Source organism: Hyla sarda, chromosome 1, assembly GCF_029499605.1.
Source record: "Hyla sarda isolate aHylSar1 chromosome 1, aHylSar1.hap1, whole genome shotgun sequence".
In the NCBI taxonomy this organism is placed as follows: Eukaryota; Metazoa; Chordata; class Amphibia; order Anura; family Hylidae; genus Hyla; species Hyla sarda.
The window spans coordinates 246,931,674-246,955,564 of NC_079189.1; the positions used below are offsets into that span (position 1 = coordinate 246,931,674).

Consider the following 23,891-nt stretch of genomic DNA (forward strand, 5'->3'; position numbering starts at 1 on the left):
GTGCAAGCCCCATGATACATTTCGTGCAATTGTCTAAATCTCCACAAAGTTCTATTTGTAGACCTGTTCTACACCTCACAGGAAAAGTGGTGTATCCTGGACGCTGGGCTTTTGTTCTATTGTTTTTCAGGATTCCACTGAGGTTTTTTTTTGTCTACCAGCAAAAACGCCTGAAAAACGGTCCCAGCTTTTCCTGCATTTTGGTAATTATTCTTGGGGGAGATTTATCAAAAACTGTACAGAGGAAGAGTAGTGCAGTTGCCCATGGCAACCAATCAGATTGCTTCTTTACAAAAATGAAAGGAGCAATCTGATAGGTTGCTATGGGCAACTGCACCGCTCTTCCTCTACATAGGTTTTGATTAATCTCTCCCCTTGTGTTTTTTCTTGCATTTTTGCTGGTGTGCGGAAACAAACATTTTTGTACCCTTTGTGCATTTTTTTCACTGCAGGTACTACTCCATGGGTCGGATGCAGAGCGCCCGCCCCACGGAGTGTAAGGAGGTAAGGAGTGATGTATAGCATATACATATACAGGGTGCAGAGCATCACTACTTACCTCCGCCCGCTGTATAGTATACAGGGGGCATAGTGTATCCATGTATACTATACAGGAGCCCAGCAAGGAAAGAGTTAACCCACACTGCAGCTCTGAGTTAAATCTTTGTGCGCTCTCCTGTATATACAGCCATCTATAGATGACTGTATATACAGGATACAGTAGGCAGACAAGAACAATTGGAGGCTCCCTGTTACACACTGCAGTATGGGCGCACTCACCAGGTGAGATCGCAAATGATGTCCTAACCTTTTTTTTTTCTCATTTCAGATACGTGAATGGGGAGGACTACGTCAGATTCAGTGTATTGCGATGATGACCAGCTTTTTTTTAATGTCAATAAAAGGTTTAATGAGGGCTGTGTGGTGAGTTTTTTTTTTTTTTTTTTTAAATACATTTTTTTTCTCAATGCCGGGCTTAGCGTTAGCCACAAAAACAGCTAGAGCTAACCCCCAATTATTACCCCGTTACCCACCGCCACAGGGTTGCCGGGAAGAGCCAGTACCAACAGGCCTGGAGTGTCAAAAATAGCGCTCCTGGCTGGGGTTATTTAGGTTGGGGAGAGCCAGTAACAATGGTCCTCGCCCACCCTGGTAACGTCAGGCTGTTGCTGATTGGTTGGTATCTGACTGACACTGAAAATATGGGGAACCACACACTTTTTTTTATTACAAAAAAAAACAACACATAGGCTTCCCCATATTTTCAGTGTCAATCAGACACCAACCAATCAGCAACAGCCTGACATTACCAGGATGGGCGAGGACCATTGTTACTGGCCCTCCCCAGCCTAAATAACCCCAGCCTGTTACCGCCTAGGCCAAGGAGCGCTATTTTTGATGCTCCGGGCCTGTTGGTAACGGCTCTTCCCAGCACCCCTGTGGCGGTGAGTACCGGGGTAATAATTGGGGGTTAGCGCTAGCTGTTTTCGGGGCTAACGCTAAGCCCAGCTTAGTAATAGATTCCGTCTACAAGACGGCTTCCACTACTAAGCCTGAAATTTCAATTATAAAAAACACAACACATGAAATAAAAAATGGATTAAAAAAAACACTCCCCCACAGCCCTCGTTAACCCTTTTATTGACATTAAAAAAATGCTAGTCATCGTCACACTCCACCGAATCTCAGGTAGTCCTCTGCATTCACTTATCTGAAATGACAAGAAAATAAAAACACGAAAAATGGGTCAGTACATTTTTGGCGCTCTCCCCTGGGTAGAGCGCACATAATGCAGTGTGTTCCTAAAGAGGGAGCCTCCAATTGTTGCTAAACTACAACTCCCATCATGGGGGCTGTAGGTAAACAACAGCTGGAGTCTCCCTGTTTGGGAACACACTGCGAAAAAGGCTCTGTTCCCATTATGCAAAACACATAATGAGAACAGAGCCATACTTACCACCCTGGCTTCAGGCCTGGACTGTGAAGCTCTGCCCCCTAATGATGTCATCACTAGGGGGCAGGGGCGGAGAAGTTGCAAGGGGTCTCAAGAGTGAGACCCCTGAGATCCGTCAGTCTGCCCTTGGACTACTACTCCCATCATGGGAAATTTTGTGTCCCATGATGGGAGTAGTTGTAGTACCGCAGTGCTGAGGGATGGCTCTTACACATCCCCCAGCTGCGAAACTGTATTGTGACTGTTAGGACTACTACTCCCATCATGGACAGAATCTGTCCATGATGGGAGTTGTAGTCCTCGGGCTGAAGGACAGATCGCAGCAGGTCATTCTCCAGAGACCCGCTGCGATCTGCATTTATTAACTTAAAAAGCCGGCGGCAACACTGCACCCCCCCCCCCCCTCCTCCTGTATACAGATGTCACGATTCATAATCCCCGCCGCCGGGAGAGGGGAGCTCTGATTGGTGGAAAGCTATTCACCACTATACACCAATCAGAGCTCCTGTCTTCTGGTGGGGATTATGAATTGTGACAGGTCTATACAGGGGAGCTAGTGGAGCCGCTTCTACAGTATATAATTGTTATGTGTACTGTACCACCCCCCCCCCCCCCCAGACTAATACTGACCCCTTCTATAGTGAGCGCTGGGACCGCTGTGTGATTGACAGGTCCCCAGCGCAAGTGTCCAGCCCCACTGACCTTTACATGTTGTAAATCTTTATGATACACACTGCCCGTCCTCCTCTTCATTCTTCTGATACCGGAGTCGCACGGCTTCTGTATCATAGTCTATAGACAGAGTGCCCCTCCCGGCCTCCACACTGCACAGGGCTGGGGTCAGACAACGGCAGGGGGCGCTCTGACTATAGTGAAAGCAGAAGCCGCGCGTCTCCGGTATCAGAAGAATGAAGAGGAGGACGGGCAGTGTGTATCATGAAGATTTATAACATATAAAGGTCAGTGGGGCCGGACACTTGCGCTGGGGACCTGTCAATCACACAGCGGTCCCAGCGCTCACTATAGAAGGCGTCAGTATTAGTCTGGGGGGGGGGGGGTACAGTACACATAACAATTATATACTGTAGAAGCGGCTCCACTCGCTCCCCTGTATAGACCTGTCACAATTCATAATCCCCGCCAGAAGACAGGAGCTCTGATTGGCTAATAGTGGTGAATAGCTTTCCACCAATCAGAGCTCCCCTCTCCCGGAGGCGGGGATTATGAATCGTGACATCTGCATACGGGAGCCGGCGGCAGCGCAGTGGAGCCGCATATACCGCCGGCTTTTTAAGTTAATAAATGCAGATCGCAGCGGGTCTCTGGAGAATGACCTGCTGCGATCTGTCCTTCAGCCCCAGGACTACAACTCCCATCATGGACAGTCTGTCCATGATGGGAGTAGTAGTCCTAACAGTCACAATAGAGTCCCGCAGACAGGGGATGTGCGTCTCTCAGCGCTCCGGTACTACAACTACTCCCATTATGGGACAGATTCTGTCCCATGATGGGAGTAGTTGTAGTACTGCAGTGCTGAGAGACATCTCTTGCATTCTCCACCTGCATCTTCCACCGTCTGCCATTTTCTACGAGTCCTTGCTAGCACTCTTAGGTTTAGACTACTTTACTTGCAAAAAAGCGCAATTGCGCAAAAAAAAACATCTACTTTTTTTTGCGCAATTGATAAATACCAGTCCACTGGATTAGGTGGTGTACTGTAGACCAAACTGGTGACAACTTTAGAAAACTGTCCACCAAAAAAACGCAGCTCTATGCAAAAAAAGCGCAATTGCGCAAAATTTGTAGACGTGAAAAATGGTCTAAATGCAATGATACATGTCCCCCTATGTTACTAGAGACTGGAGGGGGGGAAAGTAGGGAAGAGAAAAGGAAGGATGAATTGAGAGAATGGAAAAAGAAAATAACATAAGCAGAGAAAGGGATCCACTGTATGTTTTGCTATGTGAAACTACTATGTGAGACTACAAGTTGATGAAATGTGTGTGAACGTTTACTCAAAAATACAAGCTCCTCCAGAAGTGCCCATATTTTAATACACCAATATATATTATTGGGACTTTCTCAGTTGTAGTAGGTATATATAATAAGAAATGTAAAATAGTGGAATATAACAAATAAAATAATAATAAATTATCTCTCACTTGTTAGTTACTCTGTCCTGAAGGTGAGTTAGCATTGCAAAGTTGCTCCGCACAGTTCTCAGGCTGGCCAGAACCTAAAACAAGATTCAAGAATTATCAAGCCAATTGCTTACAGACAAAAAAGCAAGCCAGATCACTGCCATTTTATAAGAGGAAACCATAATAATAGATGATGATTTACTTCTGTGAAATGACTGGGTAAAACTAAAAATGAAAAAGACTTGTACATACATAGTTAACATAAGGCTAAAAACTATTTCATATTCCTTGTTAGGGAATTCTACATTAATAGAGGGGTCTCATCTCTTGGCCAGAGCGAAGAACAGTTACATAGATAGTCTCTTCCTGGAGGATTTGTCCTGTCCTACAGACAATGCATTAATATCAATAGGAAATGTATAATGCTTAAACAAGTATTGTGATTTACTTAAAACACACACCACCTTGTACCCACTTCTCCAGACCCAGCACCAGTGCTCCAGTCCGTTTCTTCACTTTCCCTGATGACGAGCTCTCTCGATTCTCCTGCTAACGTTCAAACACACTGTATCCTCAGAGATTGGCTGCTGTGGGTTTAGAATATCAGCACCTCAGGAAAACACTATCAGGGAAACAAAGGGACCAGAGCTCTGGTGATGGGCCAGGCGTACTTGAGTACACTCAAGTTTGGGATGTATTTTTTGTTAACTAAGTCTAAATGCCCCTATAATTTTGTTTGTGTTGGTGCTGCAGGGAAAATGAACACTTTCTGCCAAGTTTCCCCACAGATTATATCTGAACCTGACTCCCAGCAGAGGAGATATCATCTTATCAAGTGACCCTTCCACAAATACCTAGAGAGAAAAAGAAAGCAGAGCTTCTCATAGGGCAATATGTATAGCACACAAGTGTGTAAATTGAAACCAGGACCCCTAGACAGGGATATGCTCACCTTGTGCGGTTGTGTTATACACAACCACTATGAAGGCATAGGTATTGATGGTGCAGGCCTCCAAGTATCGGCGTTAGGGTAAGCCAGCCGAATAATCCAAAGATTTCAGGAAAAAGAAAAAAGTTCTGGGTGTCAGATGCGGATCATCAAGCAGGAAGTGATGAGATACATCACAAATGTCTTTTTATCTCAACAACCAAAACATAACGCGTTTCAGATGAGCAGGCGTGAGTCATGCCTGACACCCAGGACTTTTTTTCTTCTTCCTGTAATCTCCTTCCACAAATTGGGGAATGTCCAAAATAGAGAACCACTTTAAGAACAATCTGTGTATCTTTGTGCTTGTAATTGCTTATGGTGCTACAGTTTAGGTCCTTAAAATATGTACAATCGTATATGTTTGGAGCTAAATTACTCACCTGTGCAAAAGGGGTCACTATCATGTCTTCTCCATGCCTAAGAGAGATCAAGAAATATAGATTTCCCATCAGTGGTGCTTAAATCACTGTACTCTTGCTTTACAGATACCTGTGTAGTAATCATTACTATCACTGTCATATATTTCTGTGTGTTGCATTTTTACTACTTTGCAGATATGCCCCGGCTTCCCTAAAACATAACAGCGAAGTTTAGATAAGAATGGGCTGATTCTCCTTGGCATATTTCCTATACAGAGTGTAAGTTATAAATATTTCATTCTTACTGAGTTAGTATTTACTATGAAAAGTAACCCAGAGAAAGCTTGACTTTCATTCATACTCACAAGTCACTTGCAATAGAAGAGTTCCTTGACATGGCTTTAGGAGAAAGGTCATAGTCACTGTCAGAACGGTAAAGAAAAGACTCTCTTCTCTGGCTGTGGGGAAAGTTGCCCTGCAAAACCAGTCCTGATCCTGGACTGGCTTGGGGGTCCAAGGGGCTTCTACCTGTCGATAAGCCATTTTCCACATCAAAGCTGAAAAAAAAGAGAAAAACAACTCAATATATCCTAAACTGCATATATATTTATTACAGGTGTCATATTTTCAAACTTAAATATATTTAATGTTTTCCACATATACGATTGTGGATCTTATAATTGTATACAGTAAGGCTGGGTTCACACCACGTTTTCTTAAATACGGTTCCCGTATACGGTTTGGAGGAGGGGGCGGGGCTTAATCGCGGCGCCCGCACTCAGCCGTATTCGGGAACCGTATTTAATGCAAGTCTATGAGCCGACCAGAGTGAACCGCAGCCTACGGTCGTCTTAGTTTTCAGCCGTATGCGGTTTCCCGACCGCAGGCAAAAACGTGGTCGACCACGTTTTTGCCTGCGGTCGGGAAACCGCATACGGCCGAAAACGAAGCCGACCGGAGGCTGCGGTTCACTCTGGTCGGCTCATAGACTTGCATTAAATACGGTTCCCGAATACGGCTAAGTGCGGGCGCCGCGATTAAGCCCCGCCCCCTCCTCCAAACCGTATACGGGAACCGTATTTAAGAAAATGTGGTGTGAACCCAGCCTAAGTCAGTTCCTGCTATTTATAAATTAAATCCAGTCTTTATTATTTTTACAGAAAAAGGATTTCCATCCAATACTTGATTCCAGATGTCTGCGCTATTAGCATTTCTGCTGAAGGGACAAAGGGAAATGTAGCTGTCCCCTTTGAATTTTGGTAAAAAGTCCTTAAAAACATACAGAAAAAATAATAGTATAAAGTAAGATATAATTAGTTTTAGAGAAATTAGTTCAAAGGCGAAAACCAATATGGCTGCACTTTGTAGTGTCACAAATCAGGTAAATCCAAACAAACACTGCTGCCCTAACTTTTAAAGGGGTATTCCGGGCAAAAACATTTTATCCCCTATCCAAAGAATAGGGGATAAGATGTCTGATCGCGGGGGGCCCGCTGCTGAGACCCCCACGATCTCCCTGCAGCACCCGCATTCTATGCGGGTACTGAATCTCCAGTTTTGGAAACCTCCGGGTTCCCGGGACTGGGGACATGACGTCACGCCACACCCCCTCCATTCATGTCTATGGGAGGGGACGTGACGTGACATCATGCCACGCACCCTCCATTCATGTCTATGGGACGGGACGTCACGCCACGCCCCCTCCATTCATGTCTATGGGAGGGGGCGTAACGGCCGTCACCCCCCCTCTCATAGACATGAATGGAGGGGGTGTGGCTTGACGCCACGTCCCCAGTCCCGGAAACCCGGAGGTTTCCGAAACTGGAGATTCAGCACCCGCATACAATGCGGGTGCTGCAGGGAGATCCCGGGGTGTCTCAGCAGCAGACCATCCGCGATCAGACATCTTAGCGGATAAAATGTTTTTGCCCAGAATACCCCTTTAAGTTCCTTTTCCTGTAAGAAAAATCAGACTACTTCCTATGAAGAATGTGATTTAGGTCAGAACACCTTTTTGCAAAATGTTTTCTCTCCTCTAATGTGTTGGGTGAAAAAAAGGCCATGCTTTATCAAACCACAAGAATGACCATTGCAGTATAGAATATTTTAGGACATGTGAATAGGAAGAATAGCATACCATGGGCTATCCTCATGTGAACAGAAAAAGAACTCGTGAAAATTGTCATAGATACCAAATAAAAAACAGGAAATAATCTCATTAATAGAAGATTTTACAAATAGAAGAGAAGAAAGCGGCTTTACTGTGAAGGATACATGGATTTTAGGCCAAAACATGAAGAGGGGTATATAAAAGCTGTGTTTATTAGACAAGACAAATATTTTAAAATGAAGAGATCTTTAAGTACAAAGTGTCTGCAATAGTTTATATAAAACATTACAGATCAAACAATGAGTAATACTTAGTCATAGAGGTCAAGTCCAACATCTTAAACCCCACTGGATTTAGAAGCCACTCATATATATGCGCTTTTCATTGGAGATCTGGAGCAGCACATGTGCGTCTGTCTTGGATCTATAAATCTTCTTGAAGTTAGGGTGAGGGGACACACTAAGCACTAGTCTTACCACTAGAGACATGAACTTTGACCTATTGTACTTGAATGTGTACCTCATTCAATGAGGCGGCGAGGAGTAACATTTTATCACTCCTCTACAAAAAGGCATTAACAATAAGCAATCTCCACATGTGAGACTGTTTACATGGGACAAGCAAGGAGGAAAATCTACATGGATACTATTAGAACAATATAGTCAATAGGTTAACTTAGCATGTTTCTGTATTGTTGCTATGGCTTTTGTATTTTTATTTGCATGAGTCACACTAGGAAGTACAGCCATATTGGTTGTCACTTTAAAATTGGCTTGTTAGAAACTGACAGCAAGCTGATTCTAGCAGTGTTAGGCTACGATTCCACTTGTTTTTTCTTCCTGCATTTTGTCACAGAAAAAAAACGCCAGAATAAACACCAGAAAAAACGCCCGTGCAATTTCCTGCATCTGACATTTTTTCTGGCGTTTTTTGCATTTTGAGTGGAAATTGCATTTTTGGCCCCTTTGGCGTTTTTTTCTAAATTTGTTGGGTACCACAAAAAAAAAAAAAAAGGATGCAGTAGGGATGGGAAAAAATGTATGTAGCTAAATTTTTATTTTTAATTACCAAATTTTTATTAATTTTTAATAAGGTTTTGTGTGGGTTTCACTTTAAAAATTTTTTTTTTTAGGTAGTACTATTACTCCCAGCATGGAACAGACTGTTCCATGATGGGAGTAGAAGTACATGTACTAATAGACATATCGACCCGGTGTCAGTCCTGACACCCGATGCGATCGTCCATAATATAGCAGAGATGCGGAGCGGCTCTATACAGTTCTCGCATCTCTTCACTACACTCTGACCGGCCAGTGATGTGAATAGAACATCAATCATTCATTTTTTTCCGCTCAGAGTGGGGATTGGCTGGATGGTTGCAGCCAATCACAGCTCTCAGCGGGAAATATGAATGAGTGATGTTCTATTCACATCACTGGCCGGAGTATAGTGCAGAGATGCGGAGCGCAGGAGAAAGCCGCTCTGCATCTCTGCAATAGATAGGATGATCACATTGGGTGTCAGGAGTGACCCCTGCTGTGATCTGTCCTCAACTGCAGGTACTACTACTCCCAACATGGAGCACACTCTGCTCCATGCTGGGAGCTGTAGTACCTGCATTGATAGACAGATTGCAGTGAGTGTAACTTCTGACACCTGTTGCAATCTGTCTATTAATTCAGGTACTACAGCTCCCAGCATGGAGCAGAGTGTGCTCCATGTTGAGAGCAGTAGTACCTGCAGTTAAGGAAAGATCACAGCAGATGTCGCTCCTGACACCCGCTGCGATCCTCCTGTATAATGTATAGATGCGGCCGCTCTTCTGTGGTCCCCTGCACTGACTTATATATACACCTATATATATTTCTCACAGAGAGTTGTGATTGGCTGGAACCAGGTGTATATATACACGGCAGTGCAGAGGACCATAGAAGAGCGGCCGGCCACATCTATACAGAAGGATCGCAACGGACCTAGGGTGATCTGTCAATTAGTACAGGAACTACTACTCCCATCATAGAACAGAGTGTTCCATGCTGGGAATAGTAGTACTACCTAAAAAAAAAATAAAAAAAATATTATTATTGTCGGCTACATTTTTAGTGCTCTGCCCAGCCACATAAATTGATCCCTGTTTAAAAATTTATGAAAAATGTGTTAGAAAAAAGATAAATTCTGTTCAATACAATTTTTTCCATCACTACTGTATATTTTTTATCATTATTTATTTAATGGTACCCTATGAAATTTTAGTAAAAACGGCATCACTTTTTTGGATTGCTAAAGTTCAAAAAAGAACAAAAACCGCCTGCAAAAATGCCAAAGTTAAAACCCACATGGCGTTTTTCTAGGCATTTTTTTTTCTCCCATAGACTTCTATACGAGAAAAATACCACAATTTCAGGGGAAAAAAAAACATAGGTTCAACATGCTGCAATTTTGCAAAACCACCAAAAGCTAAAAAAGAGTGAAAAAACGCCAAAAGGATAAAAAAAAAATAACTGAAAAACACAAAGTGGAAAAAGAATTTTGTGATTTCTCATTGATTTACAGCTAACATCTGGCTGCAGCGTTTTTTGGACAAAAATATGCCATGGGGCAGAATTGGCGTTTTTCATGGCGCCCCCCCCCCTCCCCCCCCCAAAAAAAAAGTGCTATTCCAGCGTTAGGGGGGAAAAGGCAAGTTTAACCCTTTAAGGACCTAGCCAATTTTCACTGTAGGACCCGGCCATTTTTTGCACATCTGACCACTGTCACTTTAAGCATCAATAACTCTGGGATGCTTTTACCTTTCATTCTGATTCCGAGATTGTTTTTTCGTGACATATTCTACTTTAACATGGTGGTAAAATGTTGTGGTAACTTGCATCCTTTCTTGGTGAAAAATCCCAAAATTTTATGAAAAATTTGAAAATGTTGCATTTTTCTAACTTTGAAGCTCTCTGCTTGTAAGGAAAATGGATATTCCAAATAAAAAAAATTTTTATTCACAAATACAATATGTCTACTTTATGTTTGCATCATAAAGTTGACATGTTTTTACTTTTGGAAGACACCAGAGGGCTTCAAATTTCAGCAGCAATTTTCCAATTTTTCTAAGACTTTTCAAACTCATTATTTTTCAGGGACCAGTTCAGATTTGAAGTGGATTTGAATGGTCTTCATATTAGAAATACCCCACAAATGACCCCATTAGAAAAACTGCACCCCCTAAAGTATTCATAATGACATTCAGTCAGCATTTTAACCCTTTAGGTGTTTCACAGGAATAGCAGCAAAATGAAGGAGAAAATTCACAATCTTAATTTTTTACACTCGCATGTTCTTGTAAACCCAATTTTTGAATTTTTACAAGGGGTAAAAGGAGAAAATTTATACTTATGTTTGTAGCCCAATTTGTCTCTAGTAAGCACATACCTCAAATGTCTATGTAAAGTGTTCGGCGGGCGCAGTAGAGGGCTCAGAAGCGAAGGAGCGACAAGGGGATTTTGGAGAGTACGTTTTTCTGAAATGGTTTTTGGGCGGCATGTTGCCTTTAGGAAGCCCCTATGGTGCCAGAACAGCAAAAAAAAAAAAACACATGGCATACCATTTTGGAAACTAGACCCCTTGAGGAACGTAACAAGGAATAAAGTGAGCCTTAATACCCCACAGGGGTTTCCCAACTTTTGCATATGTAAAAAAAAAAAATTTCACTATAATGTGTGCTTCCCACAAAATTTCACATTTTTGCAAGGGTTAATAGCAGAAAAGACCCCCCAAAATTTGTAACCCCATCTCTTCTGAGTATGGAAATACCCCATGTGTGGACGTCAAGTGCTCTGCTGGCAAACTACAATGCTCAGAAGAGAAGAAGCGCCATTGAGCTTTTGGGAAAAAAATTGTTTGGAATGGAAGTCAGGGGCCATGTGCGTTTACAAAGCCCCCCGTGGTGCCAGAACAGTGGACCCCCACACATGTGACCCCATTTTGGAAACTACACCCCTCACAGAATTTAATAAGGGGTGCAGTTAGTATTTACACCCCACTGGCGTTTCACAGATCTTTGGAACAGTGGGCTATGCAAATGAAAAATTTAATTTTTCATTTTCACAGACCACTGTTCCAAAAATCTGTCAGACACCTGTGGGGCGTAAATGCTCACTGTACCCCTTATTACATTACGTGAGGGGTGTAGTTTCCAAAATGGGATCACATGTGGGTATTTATTTTTTTTGCGTTTATGTCAGAACCGCTGTAAAATCAGCCACCCCTGTGCAAATCACCAATTTAGGCCTCAAATGTACATAGTGCGCTCTCACTCCTGAGCCTTGTTGTGCGCCCGCAGAGCATTTTACGCCCACATATGGGGTATTTCTGTACTCTGGAGAAATTGCGTTACAAATTTTGGGGGTCTTTTTTTCCTTTTAACGCTTGTAAAAATAAAAAGTATAGGGCAACACCAGCATGTTAGTGTAAATTTTTTAATTTTTTTACACTAACAAGCTGGTGTAGCCCTAACTTTTCCTTTTCATAAGGGGTAAAAGGAGAAAAAGCCCCACAAAATTTGTAGTGCAATTTCTCCCGAGTATGGAGATACCCCATATGTGGCCCTAAACTGTTTCCTTGAAATATGACAGGGCTCCGAAGTGAGAGAGCGCCATGCGCATTTGAGGGTATTCTATGCCAGTGATTCCCAAACAGGGTGCCTCCAGCTGTTGCTAAATTCCCAGCATGCCTGGACAGTCAGTGGCTGTCCGGAAATGCTGGGAGTTGTTGTTTTGCAACAGCTGGAGGCTCCGTTTTGGAAACACTGCCATACAATATGGTTTTAATTTTTATTGGGGGGGAAGGGGACAGTGTAAGGGGGTGTATATGTAGTGTTTTACTCTTTATTATGTGTTAGTGTAGTGTAGTGTAGTGTTTTTAGGGTACATTCGCACTGACGTGTTACGGTGAGTTTCCCGCTAGGAGTTTGAGCTGCGGCAAAAAATTTGCCGCAGCCCAAACTTGAAGCAGGAAACTTACTGTAAGCCTGCCCGTGTGATTGTACCCTGTAGGTTCACATGGGGGGGGGGGGGGAGGCAAACCTCCAGCTGTTTCAAAACTACAACTCCCAGCATGTACTGACAGACCCTGCATGCTGGGAGTTGTACTTTTTCAACAGCTGGAGACACACTGGTTGGAAAACCTTTAGTTAGGTTCTGTTACCTAACTCAGTATTTTCCAACCAGTCTGCCTCCAGCTGTTGCAAAACTACAACTCCCAGCATGTACTGATCGCCGAAGGGCATGCTGGGAGATGTAGTTATGCAATAGCTGGAGGTACGTAACTACAACTCCCAGCATGCCGAGACAGTTGATTGCTGTTTGGACATGCTGGGATTTGCAGTTTTGCAACATCTGGAGGGCTACAGTTTTAGAGAACACTGCAAAGTGATCTCCAAACTGTGGTCCTCTAGCTGTTGCAAAACTACAATTCCCAGCATGCCCTGACAGCAAACAGTTGTTTGGGCATGCTAGGAGTTGTAGTTTTGCAAGATCTGGAGGGCTACAGTTTAGGGACCACTATATAGTGGTCTCAAACTGTACCCCTCCAGCTGTTGCAAAACTACATATTCCAGCATGCCCAAACAGCTGTCTGGGCATGCTGGGAGTTGTAGTTTTGCAACATCTGGAGGGCTACAGTTAGAGACCACTGTATAATGGTCTCAAACTGTACCCTCCAGATGTTGCTAGGCAACTCAACAGCTTCCGTCAGATCCAGCCGCACGTCATCGCCGCCCGCCGATCTCCGTCGCCCGCAGCCTCCTCTTCGGCGCCGGTCCCCGTCGTTTCCCCGTCCTGCCCCGCCTATTGTGGGAGGGCAGGATGGGGAAAACTAAAGTAAACCCCCCCGCCCCCGATCTGCTATTGGTGGTCGCGTCTAGACCCCCAATAGCAGGGATAGGAGGAGTGGCACCCGTGCCACCTCACTCCTATCGCTTCAGGGGGATCCTGGGTGTCTTAGACACCCGCGATCCCCCTTACATTCCGGGTCACCAGGTCAATATAGACCCGTAATGACCCGGAATCGTGCAAATCGCAAGTGTGAATTCACTTGCGATTTGCCGCGATCGCCGACATGGGGGGGTCTGATGACCCCCATGGGCATTTGCACGGGATGCCTGCTGAATGATTTCAGCAGGCATCCCAGTCCGATCTCCGCACGGCGCGCAGCAGGGGCCGGAACTGCCCATGACGTAACTGTACGTCATGGGTCCTTAAGACCCAGGGTGTCGGGACGTAACGTTACGTCATGGGTCCTGAACGGGTTAAAGGGTTATTCCAGGCAAAAACTTTTTTTTATATATCAACTGGCTCTGGAAAGTTAAACAGATTTGTAAATTACTTCTATTAAAAAACCTTAATCCTTCAAATAGTTATTAGCTTCTGAAGTTTTCTGTCTAACTGCTCAATGATGATGTCACGTCCCGGGAGCTGTGCATGATGGGAGAATATCCCCATAGGAACTGCACAGCTCCCGGGACGTGAGTCATCAGAAAGCAGTTAGACAGAAAAAAACAACTCAACTTCAGAAACTAATAACTATTGCAAGGATTAAGATTTTTTAATCGAAGTAATTTACAAATCTGTTTAACTTTACCGAGCCAGTTGATATATAAAAAAAAGTTGTGGCCTGGAATACCCCTTTAAGGATTATTGCTGAGATTTGGGTTTGCCTCAAACAAAACTTTTTGGAAAAATTTTGCGAACCTACCAAATCGAACTTTTAAAAGGTTTGCTCATCTCTAATTATGAAGCTCTAAAAAGTGGAGCACTGACATCTTTTATGATCTATCAACCTCGTAACAGTTTTCCCTATGCTCTGCTCAGTGTATTGGCCAAGCTGAGCTTGGGGCTGACTGCATGGCACTATGGGGGAGATTCATCAAGGAAAAGCTGACCAGTTGCCCATAGCAACCAATTAGATTGCTTCTTTTATTTTTCAGCGGCCTTTTCAAAAATGAAACAAGCGATCTGATTGATTCCTATAGGCAACTAGTTGACTTTTCCTCTGCAGAAGTTTTGATGAATCTCCCCCTATATGTGATTAAGCAGCAGGAGCATGGTTGTTACTACTGAAACTGGAGATCTCCAAACCTGGCACTTTATCTCCACAGATGCTGTTATCCATTGGCATCCCACGATCCGTTGGTTGCTGGTAGGCCTCAAAAAGGCCCTCTAGGTATGCCATTGCTGTAAGCCTATTAGGCTATTAGTGACACCTTACTAAGAAGCCAATATAAGCTGATAATCAAAATGGCTACCCCAACAAACAGAAAAAAGACCAATATTTCTGGAAGTAAAACAAGGCTTAGTGGCAAATGTATTGATGCTAACCTATAGCAAGTGAAATAGTATTGACACCATTTTTCTCAGTAAATATATTTCCAAAGGTGCTGTTGTTAACAACCCAAATAATTCATACATACAAAAAATTAATAAAAATAAGCCCAGAAATAAGGTTATGTGTAATAATGTTGCATGCATTGTTCTGGTGTGATTTGGGCCCATTCTTTCACACAAACAGTCTTGAAATTTTGAAGGTTCTATGGGCTTCTTCTATGAATTATAATCTTCAGTTTGTTTCATAGATTTTCAATGGAATTAAATCAGGTTATTGGCTGGGCCATTCTAGCAGCTTTATTGTCTTTCTTTGAAACCATTAGAGAGTTTCCTTGGCTGTGTATTTTTGATCAATGGCCCACATTTATCATTGTAGGTGCAAGTGAAGCATTTTTTTACACCTTTTTTTTTTTGTGTGCTGATAATGTGTAGGAGCACCACATTTATTAAAATGTAAAAGAGCTTTGATAAATTTTGTGCAGGTCACATTTTCTGAAATTTCTGTCTACACATACACCAAAAAGCTACACAATGTCTTGGCTGGTGTAGTTTTAGAGACTTTTCAGTGGCTTTGCGCCTTTTTTTGCTCCTTTTCACAAAAAGGGGCAATGATAAATCCCTTCCATATCATGTCTATTGCCAAAATCAGTGGATTGCAACTCAAAATCAGTGGATTGCAACTCAAAATCAGCAGAAATGTGTAAACAAAAGGGGCAAAAAACCCTGCTTGCGCCTTTTTTGCCCCTTTTTAGACACAAAAAACAGTCTAAAGACAATGATAAATGTGGGCCAATGTCTTGCTGAAATGTCCACCCTTGTTTCATCTTCATCATCCTGGAAGATGGCAGCAGATTTTGGTCAAGAATGTAAATTTTCCCATTTATCCTTCCTTCAATTATGTGAAGTCTGCCAGTACCATTTTGCTGAAAAGCAGCCACACACCACGATGTTCCCACCTCCAGACTTCACTGTTGTTATGGTGTTTTTAGAATGATGTGCAGTACAGATTTTCCTCCAAACAATGGTGTATTATGATCATCCAAACAGTCCTATTTTCCTCCCGTCTGACTACACTATATTCTCCCAGTATTTCACTGCTTTTCCAAATATTGTGCAGCAAACATTAAACAAGCTTCAACAAACTTTACATTCAGCAATGGAGTCTTAGGTGGTGAGTGTGCATACCGGCCATGGCAACGGAGTGCATTACTTACTGTTTTCTTTAAGACAACATTAGTTATAATATTCCAGGTCTTTTTAAAGCTCCCCCAAAATAGTCCTTGGCTCTTAGACAATGTTTCTGATTATTATTTTCACTTTCAGAAATCTTGCGAGGAGCACCTTATGGAAGCAAATTTATGGTGAACTGATTGTCTCTCCACTTCTATATTATGGCCCCAACATTGCTCATTGGAACATTCAGAGCCTTAGAAATGGCAATGAGACCTTTTTGTAGGCCATCAGTTCTGACTGAACCATCTGATATTAATTTGCACTGACAAGGGACTGGATTGCTTCGTAATTACTGATAGATTTCAACTGTTGTCTCAGCTTTCCATGCCCTTTTGCACCTCCCTTTCTTCATGTGTTTAAAAGGGGTTATCCAACATAATGTGATTTTAGTAGTATGTACCTGCCAGAACTGGGTACTTATTTCCTGTTGAATTTCATTCTCTAAACTACATATCCCATAATTCCATAGTTTGTAAGTATGAGGTCACTTTCCTCCCTTCCACACATTAGCCACCCCACCAATTGAAACACACCTGTGATCCCTTCAATGCAATACATCAGTGTTTTCTAATCATGGTGCCTACAGCTGTTGCAAAATTATCTCTCTCCCACCCAGCGATTGCTCCACACATTGAAGCAGGACAGAATCCCCCTGATCACTTGATGTCAGGTCACCACGCACTGCAACCTGGGAAATCCCGAGACATGAGTAATTTTGTATGCTGTAAAAAATATTGGAGTGAAAATGACAGAAGAATTGTGAGAAAACCATCACACACAGGTACAGACACTATATTATGAACTACACTAACTTTAAAGCCCCTGTAGCATTGTCAAATAAAAAAAAATTCTGGAATACCCCTTTAATAATTTTATTATATGTGTCATTTCACATTATTACACATAACTTTTGGTTTCTTTGGATGGATTACTTGGGTTGTTACCAACATTTGGTGAAAATTTCATGTCAATAGCACCTTTAGAAATATATTTAGTAAGAAAAATGGTGACATATTTAATACTTATTTACTGGTGTTTGGGTTTTATAGTTGAAATCCTTATTTGATTGTCATATGCCAACCAAAGAGCTAAAATCAAACAACACATGTCTTAAGCTGTTAAGAAGGCAATCACAAGGTCAAAAGATTATATTTATATCTCAAGGGACAAAAATAAATGAGATACTTTGGTATTTATAGCACATAATGACTATATAAGACAGACTGTCAGGATACATTGCAATACATATCTCTTCCTCAGTCACACTAGTGTGACTTACTGTCTTGTTCCAGCTAGCTATTAAATGTCAAAAAGGATCCCTCAGACCCTTTTAGAAATTCATTGATGGAATGAACATAGGTGAAATGTACTTTCTTTCCTTTTCCTGACCTAAAAGCATTCCCTATTACGCAGTAGAAAAATACATTTTCCAAGGGTACTAAAATGATGATATGATGGTGTAACAGTATGTTTACCTCATGGTGCCAATAAAGAGGCACTTGGATTACCCATTAGTATTTTCCCCTATAAGGAATGCTTCGGTTAAACACTTTTCAGGGTTAGGCTAGATTCACATGAGCATAAGAAGAGTCTAATGACCCAAACTGATAGCAATATAAATATTATTTATGATGCTTTACTTTTGGTTATTAGACCTGTGGCCAGGGTGGGATTTGCACTCATAATACACTTATTATCTGTTATGCTCTTGTGAATCTGGCCTTCGAGAAATGTATTGTATGCTACATAGTGCTTTGCACAGATGCACTTTATGAAATTGCATTTTAAGTGTCAGCACAGAAAGATAGTAATGCACTGTACATCCAGCGCAAAGCAACTAATTCAACAGCTGTAGGCACCCTGATTGAAAACCACAGGTCTTTTGAATGGATGCAGCTCATTTATGTTTCAATGTGTGGAAGGGAGGAAAATGGAATTATGGGATTTGTAGTCAAAGAAGAAAGCTCAAAAAGGAAATACCAGTTCACAAAAAGCTAGCCACATTGTTCTGGTAATCTCACAACAAGGAAACATAGAACACAGTTCACACTGTTAATTCACAGAGGACACTCATAATCAGTATTCTTGTACACTATGACCAGTGCATGTACTAAAAACACTTAAAATCTGAAATCATGAACTCTATAAAAACAGATACAACAAAAAGCAAAACTCCATAACATCGAGGAATACAGGAACAACAAAACCAAACTCCAGTACATGGAGGAATACGGAACATGATATTAAACCTGAATAATACAAAACCAAACACTTTAACATGGAGGAAAACAGATTAAGATAGACATAGCAAAGGCAAAAATAATAACTAGCACAGAGCTCAGGATAACATAGGCCCACCTGAGTTCCCATTGGCTATTCCTTATCCAGGGGGAATAGCACAGACAGCTGATCATACGTAAAAACAAACTCTGAACAGGGCCTGATCTGATGAAATTACACAGTCAATTCAATACGATTTACATAGACCATGATGATCTAAAAATCGGACATGATTTCAATCCTTTTTTGAATTTGGGCAAAAAATCATGGTAAGCCACGATTTTAACCCCAACATAAAATCGTACAAAATCGGGTGCAAATCAATTCTGATGCATGTGTTGTATATGTTTACTCAATGGAAGTACGATATGAAGGTAAAAAATCATGAGAAAAAGTAGAATGATAAAAATCATGATGTGAACCCACCCTTAGAATTCATGTGTTCTTTCTAACACAATATTTATCTATTGACCACAAACTACATTGTTAAGAAAATAGTTAACAATCCAGAAAATACTATCAACGGTCATTTCAAACTGCCTGTGAATGTGAAATGCGTGGTTTCAATGTGTATTATAAATTCAGAACAAAGTGCATACAAGAATCAGTAGGAGCTCAGGGTTTCTACTGCTAGATATCTGCAGATTTATGCAGCATATAAGTTCCTGGTCACTTTATAAACAAAACAATGGGTAGTTGCCCACTATTATTGATAGGCCTTAAGGTGTACCTCCCTAGCTTAGTACTAAATAAGTTAAGAAACTTTGTAATATTCCTTAACCACTTACAGGTACACCCCCGCGCCCGAGTCCTTAAGGATGCAGGGTGTACCTGTACCCCTGGCGGATTTCCGGTCACCGCCGCTTGCCGAGCGGTGATTGGAACGGGATGCCTGCTGAAATCATACAGCAGGCATCCCGTGACATCGCTGAGGGGGTCCTGAGACCGGCTTTTCCGTGCTAATCGGGTCTCTGGTGACCCGATCGCTCAAAAAATAACCCTGAACAGCTGGAGGCACTTTTTGTCTATGAAAAAGTGTGCATCCAGCTGTTGCATAACTACAACTCCCAGCATGCACAGACTACCAAAGGACATGCTGGGAGTTGTAGCAGTGTGCCTCCAGCTGTTGCAAAACTACAACTATCAGCATGCCCTTCGACTGTCAATGCATGCTGAGTGTTGCAATTTTGCAACAGCTGGAGACATGTTGGTTGTGAAACAGAGTTTGTGTCCTAACTCAGTTTTTTGCAACCAGTGTGCCTCCAGCTGTTCCGAAACTACAACTCCCAGCATGCACTGAGAGACTGCTCACTGTACCCCTTGTTACGTTCCTTGATGGGTGTGGTTTCCAAAATAGTATGCCATGTTTTTTTTTGCTGTTCTGGCACCATAGGGGCTTCCTAAATGTGACATGCCCCCCAAAAACCATTTCAGAAAAATTCACTCTCCAAAATCCCATTGTTGCCCCTTCCCTTCTGAGCCCTCTACTGCGCCCGCCGAACACTTTACATACACATATGAGGTATTCCCTTACACAAGAGAAATTGGGTTACAAATTTTGGGGGGCTTTTTCTTCTTTTACCCCTTGTAAAATTTGAGTGTAAAAAATGAAGATTTAGAATTTTCTCCTCCACTTTGCTGCTGTGGGGCATACAGCAGCTGATAAGTACTGAAATAGATGTACTTTACAAATCTGTTTAACTTTCTGCCACCAGTTGATTTGAAAAACATGTTTTCCAGGGGAGTACCCCTTTAATTCCCTCCTCTCTTCCACTTAGATTTCTATGGGCAGCTGTAATTTTGTCTTTCATTGAAGCTGAAAATAAATCTCAGAGTGAGTTATCTGTTTTATGAAAATTTGTATAGAATTGGACAAACAACTGTTTGGTTCTAGTGGCTGCAACCAGGCTAGAGTGGGCTCCAGAGGTGAAATCCCCCTCTTTTAGACATTAATGGGGTTACCCTTTATGTTGCTTAGTAAAATACAGTGTTTTTTTTTTCTAGAGTGGAAGATAAATGAATGTGTAAGTAATTGTCTGAAAAGCAGAATAACAGACTCCTAGTAGATACAATGCAGTTTGCGTGCAGAGCATTTACACAAGTACAGCAGAGTTTAGTTCTGAATTAAACACATCCTCTCTAAGGTAAATCAGCCAGAAAACATTTTCCATTAAGCTTCCCTTAGTGACACATTGATCCATACAATATTTAGTGCAACTTGTCAAAACAAAATAGAATCCACCCAAGTACTGCCTGTACTAGTAATTACAACCAGCAAACAGCAGAGGGCAATATTGGCATATTTACATTACTATGTAATAAAATTAGGCATGTGCAGGTTTGGAAAAACGTTTATAAAAATGTTACTCTAGCTGCACGATAGTTCCAATATTTCCCATATTGCATACAGTCATTCTGAATAGTGTGTTGTAGGTCTCTACAGTAGGTGGTAGATGTTGCACAAAGCTCTGCAATGTTCTGCATTTTATATTTTCAACCCATATGTGATTTATGGTCTGGCCTACATAAGTCTAAAGCTGGCTACAAAATGTGTTTTTTTCTGACTGCTGACAACAGCTAGCTGTCCCAAAGTGTCTATACACATGTAGGAGGAGAAAACCACGTCAGACTCCTCTAGCTTACCTCGCTAAGAACAAAAGGTAGAAAATTCAACATGCCCAATCCTTCTTTCCCATGGCTTTGTCTTCTTTCCCCAAACATTTGCTGCTCGCAAAGAGATGGAAGGCCTCAATATACATTAGATGGTTGGCCGATCCTGACAAAATCCGCAGGTTGGCTGACACATATCTAATGTTTATAGCCTTTAAAAATAGTCTTTCATTTAGTATATTTATTATTTGTGATCTCCCAGTACAGGGTGATGTGGCCCCGTACTGTCCTCCTGCCCTGTCAGTCCCTACATGTCCCCAGGGCTCCCCTGCAGCATACCCTCATTAGGTATATAGATTTGCTTCATTTAATGTACTGTTGCTTTAATGTTTGTACCACATGATTGTTACCCAGAGGGCTCCGGTGACCCCCCCCCCCAAGTGACCTATGGGCTCCTTGCACTGCCCCCCTATATAACCAGGGGAGGGGCTGCAATCTCTCTCTTAGTACCTGAGGTCAAGTGCAGTCAAGTTGTCTGTGTCCAGAGCATTGGAGGCCTGAAGCCTAAAGTCCTGCAGCCACAAGTCGGTCATCCGTAAGTCAAGTCATCTTATTGTCAGTCACCATCTCTGTCAAGTCAAGTCCATCTGTAGTCACCGTGGCCTGCACTAAAGTCAGTCTAACTACTGAAAGTCCCAGCAAGTCTGCGAGGTCCCCGTGTCACTGGTCACCTCCCTGGGATATTTGGCTGTACTGCAAAGACTATATCACCTGTCTTGCCTCAGTAAAGCTGCCGTTATCCTTAATCTGGCGTTGGTGTCTTCATTGCCCCTGCCTAACCCAGGATCAGGGGTATTACCTTCGGGTGGTTAAGGCTTAACCACGCATTGGCATCACGACAAGAAGGGGTTAATACCATCTGCCCCTTGGCCCACAACATCTGCCCTGCATCTACCTTGCATTGAACCCCAACTCCATATATTCATTTGCGCCACCTTGCTTGCCAGGGTGGGGGAAGGGCCTAGATGGCTTGTGTAAAAAGCCAAAAAAGTGGTTTTGAAAATATGTGAGTATATAATAAATTTAAGACATGTAACGTGTGACCCTATCCTAAGGCTGTATTTTCACTTGCCAGTTTTCAGGAAAATTGCCACAGCAAGCAGGCAGACTTGTGTACAAAAAACCCTGCCAAGTACAATAAGCAGCAATCAGACAGATGACCTATCTAGTGGGACGAGAAAGTAAAATAAGGGTAAATCTGGGCCATTGTTTCTATCATTATACATTTTTTTACATGACAATGCATTAGTCAACTGATGTAAATCCTGGCCTGGAAAAAATGGTGTCATTGTGTAATGGAAACAAAAGCCAATGTAGAGAGCATTCCACTACAGTAAGTAACAAGCAGTGAAGTAACAAGCACAATGGCTGATGTTGCATTTTTTGTTTGAATTTGCTTCAAATGCTCTGTTCCTTACCATCTAGTAGGCCTCCCATAACATAGAAGGGAATACAGACCAGCCATACAATCTGCCCAGATGTTTCTGCTATATATGAATAGAACTTTAAAATACCCTTAGATTTTTATTGAAAAATAAGCACTTTGTGAAGACAACCTTAATCTGTGGGTTTTCAACTATTGCAAAACTACAGCTCCAAGTATGCTCTAACGGTCTGCAGTCATGGCATGCTGGGTGATGCATTTTCCCAAAAGATGAAAAGCCAAAAGCTGGATAGCACAGAGATAAGGGATGATAAAAGTGGATATGGTGTGTACTTTATGGCCCTGCTTGTCAGCATGCGACATGATGGTCTCCAGCGATGATGATCGGCGGAAGGCCTGGCATGTTTAAAGTGTACCCGTCAGATCCAACAAAAATTTTTTTTTATATATCACTCAGTACCTAATCCTGACCATGTACATGTAATTTTCATGTGTCTAGCACCTTTTATTTTATTTTTTTATTGAACTTTGAATTTAGCTCACTAGTCTGAATTCCTCTCAAAGGGAGGGGGCGTGGCATCACTGTGCAGGTCTCTGCCCCCTCCCTCAGTATGCTGTCTGCTCACATCTCCCCTAGCATTAGCAAAACTACAACTCCCAGCTTGGCCTCACTGACAGTAGCAGGACACAAGCTGACAGTGGGAGGATTTTTCCTCCAGCTATGAGCCCTGCGCTCACAGCTGTCAATCAAGGAAGTGTGTCCATGACGTAGGTGATGACACATGGACACAGCAGGACTAGTATGTGTCCAAACAGGCAGGGGGGCAGTTGTTTGACTGGCTTTTTCAGTATGAAATACTGAACATTTTCTAATGAAAGCAATTGCAAAACCTATTGGTTATACATGCTTTACAACATATCAAAAGTTTTTGTATCTGACATTGCCCTTTTAACAGAGATCATAGTCTTTGTCAAGAGTCTAGAATTGAGACAACATAATATACTCCAGCCAAGGCAATGTAAACTGTTGTGACTGATCGCCGTTTATTCCCACCTATTTTATTGTCTGGAACATCCAAATTATTTTTGGATACAGAGTGGAGGCTGAAACAGTAGTGACGTGGGAGTCATTCCAGCCTTTGTACAAGGCAGGAAAAATGCTTACTGTAAATTTAGACGTAATAATGGTGATACAAATCCAGATAAGCAGATGGAGGTTCAGAATGAATCATAAAATATTCTGTTTAAGAGGAACCAACAAGCTGTTGGTTTCAGCAGTTTTATAACTTCTTTCATTGTCTCAAATACCAGTGTATCGAACAACCAAACTTGCTATCAGAAAAAGTTTCTAAGGCATGCACATAATACGTTTTTTAAGGTTTTAGTGGGGGCTTCTATCATA

At 42.1% G+C, this 23,891-nt stretch overlaps 1 protein-coding gene across 4 annotated transcripts in view; it reads right to left on the reverse strand.

Moving 5' to 3' along the window:
* Nucleotides 1-23,891, reverse strand: part of PDE4C (phosphodiesterase 4C) — a 934,858-nt gene that overhangs the window by 60,205 nt on the left and 850,762 nt on the right. For all 4 annotated transcript variants that reach the window (XM_056570177.1, XM_056570186.1, XM_056570200.1 and 1 more), the window contains 3 exons: nt 5,811-6,002; nt 5,467-5,503; nt 4,117-4,190 (listed from right to left, as the gene is read on the reverse strand). In XM_056570177.1, coding sequence (XP_056426152.1) covers nt 4,117-4,190; nt 5,467-5,503; nt 5,811-6,002 — 303 coding nt within the window. The remainder of the gene's footprint in view (nt 1-4,116; nt 4,191-5,466; nt 5,504-5,810; nt 6,003-23,891) is intronic.